This window comes from Malus sylvestris, chromosome 13, assembly GCF_916048215.2.
Source record: "Malus sylvestris chromosome 13, drMalSylv7.2, whole genome shotgun sequence".
Taxonomy (NCBI): Eukaryota; Viridiplantae; Streptophyta; class Magnoliopsida; order Rosales; family Rosaceae; genus Malus; species Malus sylvestris.
In genome coordinates, this window is record NC_062272.1 from 3,828,794 (window position 1) to 3,841,807 (window position 13,014).

Sequence of the window (13,014 nt, forward strand, 5' to 3'; positions counted from 1 at the left end):
TCTCACTCTCATCCAATATTATTAATTTTAATAATATCTTTAATAAAAAAGCAATTAAAATAGAACAATAATGTAGTCATAGTCTGAGCAAACACCAAATTGATGACAATACTGTTTTCATTATCCTGCTTTTTAGTCCGACACTGCACCAAACACTTTACTAAGTTAGTCCAGCTTAGTCTAGTCTAAGCCAGTCCAGCTTTGTCCCTGAAACTGGTCCAGTCCGAGACAGTCCGGTGCAACAAATGCACCCAAAGTTTTCAAGCTTTTTTCATTAGTTTTCCTTAGATTTTATTCTTGTTAATTTGATGAAGTTCTTGATCAAGAGCATATATCTTTTCAATGTCTACTATTTAGGTTCTGTTGATTTAAGTTTGAGTTATAGTGGTGTTTGTGTATTCTAAATTTCTTTTATTAGTTTGCTTTTGTTTGTATATATTTTTTTCAATAGCTTACTTTTTAGTTTGCTTTTGTTTGTATATATCTCTTCAAAGCAATTATTCGAGTTGCAATCCTATTAGATGTAACAAAATGAAAGTTAAAGAGAAAATATGAAGAGGAGAGCCTCCTAAATTATTAGCGCAATATCTACCATTACAAAGCAAGCCGACATATTTGAGTTTTCTGTTTTCCTATTATAGGTTGCATAATGAAAGGGACTGCTTTTGGATATTGCTAATTTTTATGGAGTTACTGTTGTGTTGCAAACAGAAAAATAATTTTATTTCTATCTACCAAATACTATGATGAAGTCTACGTAAATACCAATATATTTTTTCATGCAACTATGATCTCCATGCTTATTGTTTTTGTGTGGTTTGGTAAAAAATACTCCAAAGAGTTGACCCAATTTTGTTTGATCTGGGATTGGTTAAAAGAAGAAGATATCGTGTTTTTTCTCGATAGAATGCAAATTTCATTCAAACTTGAAGAACTACTAATTAACAACCCATGTTTAGTGTGTTTGTTGGTAGATTAAAACAATAGCAACACTATTAATGTTTAAAACCAAATGGATAAGAATAGTAAACAACCATCTTTAGGGGTGCGTATCATTCGTGATTATAAAAAAGGCCTCTCGCATGCGCGTGTGGAGAGGCTAGTGTATTAAGAAATACAAAGGTGTGTAACTGAAATGGTAATTTTACACATCTCGTACTTTATCAATTATTGAAAAAAATACACCAAAATGAGCTTTATTGCATATTTAATTTCTCTTTGGTGATTGAGAGTTTTATTTTGATTGAAGTTTGTTTGTACCATACTTGACCAATCCCGAAATTACTGAGCACCAGTCAACGTTATACCGTCAAGGACCCAGAAGAGTTTCCCTCCAACCAGAAGGCCAATCACAGCGCGACACGTGTCGACATCAGAAGCCAATCATAGCGCGACACGTGTCCACATCAGAAGCCAATCACAACACAACACGTGTCAATGTCAGAATGAAACTAGAAACTCTATTCTATAAATAGAGATCATTCTCTTACAATATTTCCTAATGTCATTTGTACTAAATCACTCACTAGTACTCACTAAAGGAGAGCTTGAACCTATGTATTTGTGTAAACCTTTCATAATTAATGAGAACTCCTCTACTCCGTGGATATAGCCAATCTGGGTGAACCACGTACATCTTGTGTTTGCTTCCCTGTCTCTATCCGTTTGCATACTTATCCACACTAGTGACCGGAGAAATCTAGCGAATGTTACAAACTTAACATTTTATGTTGTACCAAAGTCCTCGCTGATTTTGTGCATCAACAAAGTTAAATACGAACGCTACAAAAAGTTAAAAATACAAAACAAAGGTATTTTAGAATACCTCATTTTTTCATACTGAAAAATCTCTCTGGAGAGGATCCCTTTCCGTTAGCCTAAAAACCCTAAACCCTAAACCCTTTTGATCTTTGAGAGGTCTGCCAGTTTCGATCCCAAGACTAATTGGATTTGAACCTCCGTCAAACCCAACAAAGTACATGGGAACCAGCGACTTAAACTTCAAAATTATTATCTTTATTAATTATATTACAGTGAGAATGCGGACTATATTTCTAAGGGCTTGGACAGGGCTTTGTTATCAAAGCCCAGCTCCATTTACTGGTGTGGTTTAATCCTTATATACGGGTTGTCGTGTTCATGGCATATACGTTATTTTAAAAGATCATATCTTATCAAATTCGTTATTTTAACAGATTTTTAACAGATGACCTGATAACGACCCAACTCGCGAGCAGGTTGACCTTAAGCCTGTTTTTTTGTTGTTGTTTCATGTCGGGTTAACATGTCATGTAAAAAATTTCCATGTCTAATGTCTAGACCTACCAAACGGGTCGTTCGTGCTGTTTATATGTCATACCCGTTATCTTAATGACTGATCTGGTAACGGCTCAATTCGTTAACGGGTTGACCGGAATATTTTTTTAATGTAGTTTCATGTCGAATTAACGGATCGTGCAAGAAATTGCTAGACCTTAATTACATGTATAACTACGAGATTATTTATGTTTTGGTGGTCAACTACTTCGCACTGTTCTCACATCGGTGTAAGATAGACTACTCTAGTTACAACTCTATTGAAATTTATGTACCACACAAGAATTTAATTTCAGCACCTAATTTTGAAAAGGGCATTCAACTCAAGTAGTTTAACGTGCTCGAAATTTTGTATGCCAGTGACTCTCTTTGTAGTGCTTGTATTAAGAAATACAAAAGCGTGTAATTGAAATAGTAATTTTACACATCTTGTATTTTATCAATTATTGAAAAAAAATACACCAAAATGAGCTTTATTGCATATTTAATGTCCCTTTGGCGATTGAGAGTTTTTATTTTGATTGAAGTTAAATATGAACACAACAAAAAGTTTAAAAAACAAAACAAAGGTATTTTAGAATACCTTATATTTTCACATTGAAAAATCTCTCCAAAAGTCGTTAGTCTAAACCCGCATATATAATGTCCCTTTGGCGATTGAGAGTTTTTATTTTAATTGAAGTTAAATATGAACACAACAAAAAGTTTAAAAAACAAAACAAAGGTATTTTAGAATACCTTATATTTTCATACTGAAAAATCTCTCCAAAAGTCGTTAGTCTAAACCCTAAACCTCAAACCCTAAAAACCCTTTCGATCTTTGAGAGGTCTGCCAGTTTCGATCCCGAGACTAATTGGATTCGAACCTCCCTCAAACCCAACAACGTACATGGGAACCGGCGACGTGAACTTCAAAATTATTTATTTATTATTATATTACATTGAGAATGCGGACTATATTTCTAAGGGCTTGGACGGGGCATTGTTATCAAAGCCCAGCTCCATTTACTGGTTTGGTTTAATCCTGACAAACGGGTTGTCGTGTTAGTGGTATATACGTTATTTTAAGGGATCATATCGTGTCAAACTCATTATTTTAACGAGTTTTTAACAGATGACCTGATAACGACTCAACTCGCGAGCGGATTGACCTGAAACCTGTTTTTCTGTTGTTGTTTCGTGTCGTGTAAATTTTTTTTATGTCTAATGTCTATACTTGGCAAACGGGTCGTTCGTGCCATTTATGTGTCATGCCCGTTATCTTAACGACTGATCCCATAACGACTCAACTCGTTAACGTGTTGACCCGAATTTTTTTTTTCCGATGTAGTTTCATGTCGAATTAACGGATCGTGCAAGAAATTGTTAGACCTTAATTACATGTATAACTACGACACTAAACTTGTTTTGAGTAGGAACACAGGCGGAAACCAGAATATACCAAGAATAAATAAATGTAAAACTGGGCCTGTCCAAAGTAACACAACTGTAAAATAAAAAAGGAAAATGGGCCTCTCCAGTTTAATTTAGTCCTGAAGCCCAGAACAGCACATCCATATAGACTCGGCCCATCTCAAAAGAAGAGGAAGAGGAAGAGGAAGAGGAAGAAATAGCAGAAGAAACAATCAAGAAAAAGGGAAAGGGGGAGAGAGCGGTGAATCCCAAAAATCTCAAGCAGTGCGAAGGTTGGAGGAATGGCGCAGCAAGCAGTGCAGAAGAACACGCTGTACGTCGGAGGACTGGCGGAGGAGGTGAACGAGTCCATACTCCACGCGGCGTTCATACCCTTCGGGGACATCAAGGACGTCAAGACGCCTCTCGATCAAGCCACCCAGAAGCACCGCTCTTTTGGGTTCGTCACGTTCTTGGAGAGAGAGGACGCCGCCGCCGCCATGGACAACATGGACGGCGCCGAGCTCTACGGCCGCGTCCTCACTGTTAATTATGCCCTCCCTGAGAAAATCAAGGGCGGTGAACAGGGTTGGGCCGCTCAGCCCAGTAAGTCCTTGTTCCCTTTTACTCCTACTCCTCAATCCTCCTTCCATTGTTATTACTTTTGTGTGGATTTGAATGTTAGCTTGATTTGTTTAGATGGGTTTGGTTGATTTATTAATTATTCGGGTTATCTGGGATGTTTCGATTTTTGGGTTTTGTTGTGAAATTTGGTTCTAGGGTTCGTGATTGATGCTCTTTGGGGTTAACTTCTTGTTGTTATTAAGTGTGTATGTTAGTGTAGCTGTTTCGACTTTGGGGGTTTAGGGTTTTAGGATTCAATCTGGGTATGCAGTCAATTTTACTTAGATTTAGATTCATGATTAGGATTCAGGAAGATACTAAGCTCTGGTATTTAGATGCTTTTTTGGTGATCGGCCTCGTTTCACCCAAGTTCGAATACTCTGCCTCGTAGATTAGATTCATGGAACTTTAACGAAAAGCTTCCGTTACTGTTTATTTTGACGAAAAATCATATTTTTACACTAAAAAGACAACTTTACCCTTTATTTTGTCCTTATCGTTAAAACTCAAAAGTTTCAAACTCTTTTCATTAGTTTTCTTTAGATTCATTAGAATGTATACATTGTTTTGTGAAAAAGAAAAGGGGTTGAAAGAAAATAGAACGATGACATCGAATTAGAAACAGTTGAATAGCATTTTGAAGTTAATGATCGTCGTTGAACTAAAATTACCTGCTCTTGTGTTCAACTCAAATTGCTTAAATTGTTTGTCCGTTGAGATTAATGTTCATTCCGAATCAAGCTTGAAATTTTAGGTATGCTTAGCATCTTTCGTTGCTCTGTTACTACAGTTTGGGCAGATGCAGACACGTGGTTTGAGAGACAGCAACAAGAAGAGGAAATGCAGCGTATTCAGGCAGAGAACAAGGCTGCCATGCAGGCCGCGGAAGAGTTGCACAGGAAAAAATTGACGCAAGAACGAGAAGGGGAAAAAGAAGAGGAGATCGAGATGAAGGACGACCCCATGGCAAGGGCTGAGGCAGAGGTTTTGCAACAGAGTGACTAGTGTTCCACTGCTTCCAAGTGAACAGTATGTGAGGAGTATGCAGTTTTGTTCTGTCAAATCCGTGCAACTTGTCGAAGCTCGCTTGTATAACTTAGCTAACGAAACAAACCCTTGATTCCGAATCTCGTATTAATATTTGGAACAAGTGAGCCGAATAGGGGTTGATCTTTATGTTGTTGAAAGATTATTTTGTGCACTTATTCTATCCAATCCAAGGTTAATGAACATATCCCAAAGTTCGGAGACCCGATTTCTGAATCTATCTAGTGTGCACCAACTTCTGGTTGGTTGCTCAACCGCTCGTTCAGAGAAATGATATCTACACACCCTTTTACAATAACTTCCGGTTGGTTTACCATAGAATGCAAAAGCAAAGATTTTACCAAGGCGGACAAAATCATCCAATTTTCTTATTTCCCAAGTTCGAATCCCCAACTGTAATAACGAAGATTGTACGAAGACCGGCAATCCCCCACCCCCATTAAGCAAAAAACGAAGGTTCTGCTAAGTTCGAATTCCATACCTTTCCAAGCTATATAATTCGACAAGGGTCGTGCTATTCAGTATTTACACACCTATTTTTTACCTCAAACACGCTTCTCTCAATTTTTTGGGTAGTGAGAAGAAAATCAATTGATAAAAATTAACAAGTAAAAATAAGTGAGTGAAAAGCACTCATCTTTCGACAATGATTTACCGTTCTTAACTGCACGCCTTATGCACGTGCAAAAAGCTCTCATCCTATTTCCTTCTCCCGCTAAGCTAAAGCTGCCGTTACTGAAAAGTGATAAATCTCACACCCATCGCTTCTATCTCATGGCTTAATAGTAAAACACCCAATTGTTGAATTTACCCGGGCGACGAACAAGTTGAGCTCTTGGCGCACCTCTGTCCATGGCGTCTCTTCCTTTCACTCACTTTCTCCTCCTACCCAGGTTCCTCTCTCTTTCTCTCTCTCATAAAATTCCAGTCTTTTAATTCAAAAACCGTGTGTTTTCTTTTGCTCCTTATCCAAACGGCAATCCAAAACTGAGCAGAAATGAGAATTAATTAGTAGTTAAATGAAAAATGTGGAAACTTTTCTGGGTTTGGATAATTGTAGATTTTTGTTGGTGGGTTTTAACTTATAAGATAAACCCATGAAAAAACAACAGAATTTGCTTAAACCCTTAAAACCCTACAATTAATTGCACCTCACTGTCTCCTTCCCAAGAAAAATTAGTAAACTTGTCCACTGAAATTTCCAGGTGCCATTCGGTTTGGCCCAATAGCCGGTCGATGAGTTTCGTGCAGCTTCAGGGTCTTAGATTGCGTGGTAAAAAAGGGGGACTTGCAGCTCTCCCTAAAAAGATAAACTCAGAGAACTCAGCTCTGGAGGGTTCCGTTGAAGATGAGGAGGTGGTTGTGAAGAAGAAGACATCTAGGACTCCTAGAAGAACCCGAAAGAAAGCAACATCCGATAATGAGTCTTCGGATGAGGAAACTGTCATTTCTGCATCTAGTGAAGAGACCAAGAAACCGCGTGGAAGAACTCGTAAGAAAGGTATTATTCCTACTTATTGCTCATTTAGTACTGTTACATGAATGTTTATCTTGTATGTGCTAACAAACCAGTAATTTGATATATCTAGTTGCATCAGCTTCCACAAGCGTGGAGGAAGAACAAACTGAGAAGAAGGTAAGGAAGAGAAGAACTAAGAAGAAGGACGATGCGATTGAGCAGCAGGTTAGTGACGGTGAACTTAGTGAGACTGAGGATTTTACATTCGTCATGGATATGAAGGATGAGAATGAGGAAGACCTAGAATTGAAAATTGATGAGGGAGAGGATATTAGCGAAACTTACGATTGGCCTCCTCTTGTTTGTTGCTTTGGAGCCGCACAACATGCTTTTGTGCTCTCAGGGAGGCCAGCCAACAGACTTGTAGATTATGAAATACATGAAAGAAAGAAAGATGCGTTATGGGCCCCTGAGAAATTTATTAGGTCTCCTGGGGGATCTGCAGGCAGCGTTGCAATTGCTCTTGCAAGCTTGGGAGGCAAGGTTGCTTTCATGGGAAAACTTGGAGATGATCAGTTTGGTCAGGCCATGCTGTATTATATGAATGTCAAAAATGTTCAAACCCGTTCTGTTCGCATGGATACTAAAAGGGCAACTGCAGTATCACAAATGAAGATTGGTAAAAGGGGTCGCATGAAATTGAGTTGTGTCAAACCATGTGCTGAGGATTCTTTAACAAAGTCAGAGATCAACGTTGATGTGCTGAAGGAGGTAAAATCTTGGGTCCCTTGGAATATTTAACTTTTATTGTAGATCCTGCTATTTAGGTGGTATATCTTTGTTGTGTTTCTTTGGAGGGGAGGGGGTGAATAAGAACTGCTGACATTCTATATCATACACAGTTTTCGGCAAATATACTTCCATCTGTGATTCCCATTATATTTTGTCAATTTGAGTGCCTACGCATTAGATCTTTTAGCTGCATTTGTGGTTAGATTGCTCTTAACTGTGGACACCTTTTAACAACATGTGGTGCAGGCAAAGATGTTTTACTTCAGCACAAATTCTCTGCTTGATCGAAACATGAGGTCAACTACACTGCAGGCAATCAAGATTTCAAAGAAACTTGGAGGAGTTATTTTCTACGATGTAAACCTTCCATTGCCACTATGGCAGTCTTGTGAAGAAACAAAGTTGTTCGTACAGCAAGTGTGGAATCTTGCTGATATTATTGAAGTTACTAAGCAAGAGCTTGAGTTTCTCTGCGGGATCCAGCCCTCTGAGGAATTTGACACTAAAAATAATGACAGGTCAAAGTTTGTCCATCATTCACCAGAAGTGGTTGAACAACTTTGGCATGACAATCTTAAGGTTTTGTTCGTGACAAATGGGACTTCGAAGATACACTACTACACAAAGGACCACCAAGGTGCTGTTAACGGAATGGAAGATCCCCCCATCAGTCCTTTCACTTCTGATATGTCAGCATCTGGAGACGGCATTGTGGCAGGTACACTCCTATGATTTGCAAATCTATCAAATTTTAGTTTCTTTAATGATCGAGCGTATCTTCAAATGCTTTCACTATGAGAGTAGGTCCTGCTTAGCTCTTGCATTTGGGTGTTTGGGTCAAGAAATGCAGATACAAGCCTATAGTTTATATTCCCTGGCTTGTTCTGTTGATAAAGTTGTGTGTTGTAAGATTTAGATTCCGGCTATTAGTTTGGTGCACTTTGTGTCAACTTTCACTCGCACACAAGGTATTCGCTGGGCACAGTTCATCATAGACAAAACTTGTACCTGGACTGATGTGGTGAAATTATCAATGAGTTGGAAAACAACATAAAACCGTGAGTTAACTCACAATTTTAAACCTATGCATATAATTACATTGGCCGGTAGGTGAAAGACAATGAACTTGGATAAAGTTCTGCATTACAAGCTAAATTTTTGTATTTCCTAACTTCTGCGTGACTTGTTTTCAGCTCTCATGAGAATGTTGACAGTTCAACCACATCTTATTACTGATAAAGAATATCTGGAGCACTCAATCAACTATGCAATCGATTGCGGAGTGATAGATCAATGGCTGCTTGGACAAGAACGCGGCTTCCCTCCGAAGGAAGACATGGAAGAGGTGGTTCCTGATTCAGACGGTATAAGGTCGATAACAGAAATGGAATATCGCACTCTGACACCAGAGACTGTAAGTTGATAATCCTGGAGGTGTTGTAACTGAGATAGCATTACAAGTTAGTCACCAATTTTGTATGCGATGGATAGCATTTATAAGCAGATTCAGAGCTAAAGATTTGAAACCATGTGTTATAACTCGATAGATACTACGAATGCTTCCAACTATCTTATAACATTTTTCGTTATTTCGCCCGAACAAGCGCATTTTTTCGATCAAAATGGGCGCAGGGCTATCAGAATTTGGAGGACATTGACAACATTCTGCTTGCTTGTTTAATTAATGTGTGTTTAGTCACAAATGTAATGTTTTAAGGACATTGAGAACAAGTTGAAATTCTTAATCTTATCCAACTACAAAGAGTGATCCCCACACGCTTTAATGTCGCTATATAGAAAAAGTTTGGATACGCCAAGTAGTTTTCATTTTATTAATTAGGAGTGGTTGAGGGGTCGGTGTACAAGAGTGTGATGTCAAAACCTTTTAGAGCCCGAGGGTTACGATTGAACGATGGTGACCGCAATTTTCTTGAACTACGGTGTCTAGGAGAACGAGAATGTATTTTAACCGGCTTGGTCTTTGAAGAGGTAAAATTTTTGCAGTGTACTCAGAACACAAGCAGTACACAACGTGTGACGCATAATTTAAGTGGAGGGACAAATGGAAATATTCCAAATGCCAATGGGAAGGAAGCACCCTTGAGAAAAATACCATCCAACCTTTGAGTCTTTCCTATTAGCAAAGTAGAACCAGAAAAATGGCTTTTGGGTTAAAGTCCCCAACTTTATTGACCTCTACCCCACTAAACATGAGGGAAAGGCAAGGCAAAATAGGGGAAATTAACCCAAAGATTGTACAAGAGGTGACTAATGACGAAAGATATCGAATCGCAGGCGTCGAATCCCTCTGGTAAACACAAAACATACACTTAGACACGAAAGGATTCGACCCTATGCGGAAAATTGAGTACTGGCATCAAGTTTTGAGGCAGCTGCCTTGTCCAAAAACCACACCAGCTTCCCTTTCAGAGGCTGGACAACTCCAGCAGGCACTGGAGGGAGGTCAGATCCCATGACATCGACTGCCAGGTGCGCAGCCTCTGCTTTGCTTTCACCTGTTGCGACTATAGCTACATTGGATGCCGAGTTGATGACCGGCAGGGTGAATGTGATTCTCTCAGGTGGAGGCTTGGGGGAATCAGTTATAAAACTTACCCATTCATCTTTCTCCTCCAGCACCGAGTGGTTGGGGAATAGCGAGGCGACGTGCCCATCAGGACCCATTCCCAGGAGGATTAGGTCAAACTTGGGACAGTCACTTATATCAGACACGCTGATCACACGAGATTTTACTAGCTGGCGAATGACAAACCCGTAGTCATCAGCAGCCTCCTCTGCTGACACTGAATCATTGATAGAATGCACATGACTGGGAATTATAGGTACCTGAAAACATGAAACAAAAATGAGCATGGGAACACCGAATACAGATGGGCGATAAAATTTACCAGAACCAGAACAAATATTGCATTCACATAGCCATCGTTCTCAACTAAAAGCTTTCGAATCTGTTCTCAGATACTAAAATGATACTATGTGCACAAACTAGCATATTTTACATCCCGTAACAATACTGATAGCCATGACAAAATATCAGGTTGCAAGTTATAGCTTGATTAACTAATTACTGATTGCATATTAGAAGATCTTCACGCTGTTGTGAAGAGATGTACAAGAGATAGCCATATGTGAAGTCAAGAAGTTGAAATAGAAAATTTCATTACTGGCAATGGCGGACCGCTTCACATCATATAATTAAGTTATGGAAAATCCTTTAAAAGTGGAAAATTATGAAAAATAGAAGATCATAACTCGAAGAGGAACAAAAAAACCTACATCTCAGTAAATACTTTGTTTAAAAGGAAAGTTCACTGAAGTGGCTATGAGATAGCTTCACGGTGTTTAAAAGGAAAGTTCACTGAAGTGGCTATTAGGATGCAACAAATGACCCGAGAAACAACCAACATAATCTGCAGCAGTGATCTTCCTTTACTAAATGCTAACTTTATCCGCAATTTTTAAAGTTGAACATGTGCACCAGAAGATGGCTGCAATATACAAGTTGGTTCCGATGATGACACGGAGATTTAGTGAAACTACAGAAATCAGCAACAGCTAGTAAACTTCTTATACAAGAAACTTGACTCTTTAATTTGATAAGCAGTTTAGATCCAGTACACGATTGTCGGGTACTAAATCACAGCCACCTCGTCGTGATATAAAGAGTTAAAACACATTAAGTGTCATAATTGAACACACAGAACAGATCAAACTAAGCATGGTACTATCTATCCTTTCATTCGAAGTTCATCATGTCATTTGGTTTTCCGAAAGAGAGAAAGACAAGAAAAAATAAAGCATCATGTTCAAAGCAAGACAAACAATGTCTACGATATTTCTTCGACTCGGTTACTTAAAGAACAAAATACAGCCTACAACAGGGTGGGAGGGTAAAAAAGTCGGAGAATTTCATACAAACCTTAGACAAAAAGCGATCTTTCGCAAGCTTGTAATTGCTATCAACATGACTTTTCGCCACAACACGCTCGTCTGCCCAAAATATATACCATTTGGCCCAATCTACAGTCTTGTTATAAGGAGCTTCACAGAGTTTTCTGTTTTTTTCCATCATAAGTGACACATTAACACAAAAATCATAACATATACAAAAACCGGATGTGGAAAGGAAAGCATGATACCCCATTAAGCCAATGAGAGAACCACCAGATAATGCAATTGTAAAGACGCCGCGCTCCTTCACGGATGCCTCTGATATCTCAGCAATGTAGTCTGCCAAATCAGTGCTAAGATCATCCAAACTTTCATGAATCCTCAATTCTCTATCTTTCCGAACACCGGAAAGTGCCATGCTTCCAACAAGTTCAACAGCACTATTTCCACACACAAAAAAAAAAGATCAAATTTAGAAGAAAAATAGAAAGAACAACACAATGTTACCTTTGAATTATTTTTTTGGTCAAATAGGAAAACCAGGCAAAATTGCAGCTCATGAACTTTGGATTGTATAAGGGGATTAAAATCTATATCACTCAAATTCCACAAAAATTAATAATTCCACTGGATTTTATACAAAATCAGGACTCATCAAACAAGATTACTGATGATTAATTAAAAACTAATCACTGTGCTGCTGGAGTCTCTAAATTGAGTTCAACACTGCGATAAAACCAAGGGGTATCCTGATCATAATCCAAACATCAAACCCAACAAATAAAGTTACTAAATTTATAACTTTTACAGCAAAGGCAAACAAACCCAGATCATAAAACAATCAAAACTGAAATCCCATTACAGCAAACAACTCAGAAAACACAAAAAATATATAATGCCATGCAATCTGAGATTACTGAAACTGCAGATAAAAAGCAGTGCAGAAAGAATAAAGAAGAAACAGATGCTTACAGAGAGGAGGAAGAAGAAGGAAAGAAAGGGAGAGAGGTGGCAGAGAAGCAAGATAACGAAGGTGGAAGATGGGAATCAACACGAAATTGTTTATATATAATATTTATAGTATTCCATCACATAAAATTTATTTTACTGATTATAATAATTAAAAAAAAAAACTTCAGTAGAAGTCGAGAAGGAATTATTTTCCTTCTGGGCTTCCACGTGCATCCAATGATTTTGACAAAACACACATGCGAAAACAACTCTCTCTTCAAACAAAGTAAACAGAAAAAATCACAGAGACTGAAGATAAAAAGTGAAATAAAAAAAAACCTTTCTTCTCTTTCTCTCTCTGTTCTTTTACAGAGGAACAGAAAATCCCTCTACCCTATATTCTCTGCTAAATGGAAGGGAGAAACCAAACAAAAAAAAGAGTATAAATACCCGAACACGTTATTTATAAGGTATCTATCACAAAAATACGGAATTTTTTATATTTTGATACCACTCAGCCT

At 38.2% G+C, this 13,014-nt stretch overlaps 3 protein-coding genes across 4 annotated transcripts; 2 read left to right on the forward strand and 1 right to left on the reverse strand.

Annotated features, from left to right (window-relative positions):
- The first annotated feature begins 3,897 nt into the window (after nt 1-3,897).
- Nucleotides 3,898-5,595, forward strand: LOC126594976 (uncharacterized). The gene is made up of 2 exons (XM_050261269.1): nt 3,898-4,314; nt 5,123-5,595. Exons 1-2 carry the CDS (start codon nt 4,011-4,013, stop codon nt 5,335-5,337), a joined length of 519 nt encoding a protein of 172 aa, XP_050117226.1. The 5' UTR covers nt 3,898-4,010; the 3' UTR covers nt 5,338-5,595.
- Nucleotides 5,596-6,104: 509 nt separating this feature from the next.
- Nucleotides 6,105-9,156, forward strand: LOC126594977 (fructokinase-like 2, chloroplastic). 2 transcript variants are annotated; one of them, XM_050261270.1, is made up of 5 exons: nt 6,105-6,272; nt 6,585-6,880; nt 6,969-7,609; nt 7,877-8,348; nt 8,824-9,156. In XM_050261270.1, the coding sequence occupies exons 1-5, from the start codon at nt 6,232-6,234 to the stop codon at nt 9,051-9,053; spliced, it is 1,680 nt and encodes a 559-aa protein (XP_050117227.1). In that variant the 5' UTR covers nt 6,105-6,231; the 3' UTR covers nt 9,054-9,156. The 2 variants fall into 2 exon arrangements, with proteins under 2 accessions (XP_050117227.1, XP_050117228.1); XM_050261271.1 differs by having other exon boundaries at nt 6,978-7,609.
- A 574-nt stretch (nt 9,157-9,730) lies between these two features.
- On the reverse strand, nt 9,731-12,675 carry LOC126594978 (probable 6-phosphogluconolactonase 1). The gene is made up of 4 exons (XM_050261272.1): nt 12,515-12,675; nt 11,791-11,982; nt 11,571-11,706; nt 9,731-10,477 (listed from the first exon to the last, which is right to left on the reverse strand). Exons 2-4 carry the CDS (start codon nt 11,958-11,960, stop codon nt 9,983-9,985), a joined length of 801 nt encoding a protein of 266 aa, XP_050117229.1. The 5' UTR covers nt 11,961-11,982; nt 12,515-12,675; the 3' UTR covers nt 9,731-9,982.
- Nucleotides 12,676-13,014: the final 339 nt, after the last annotated feature.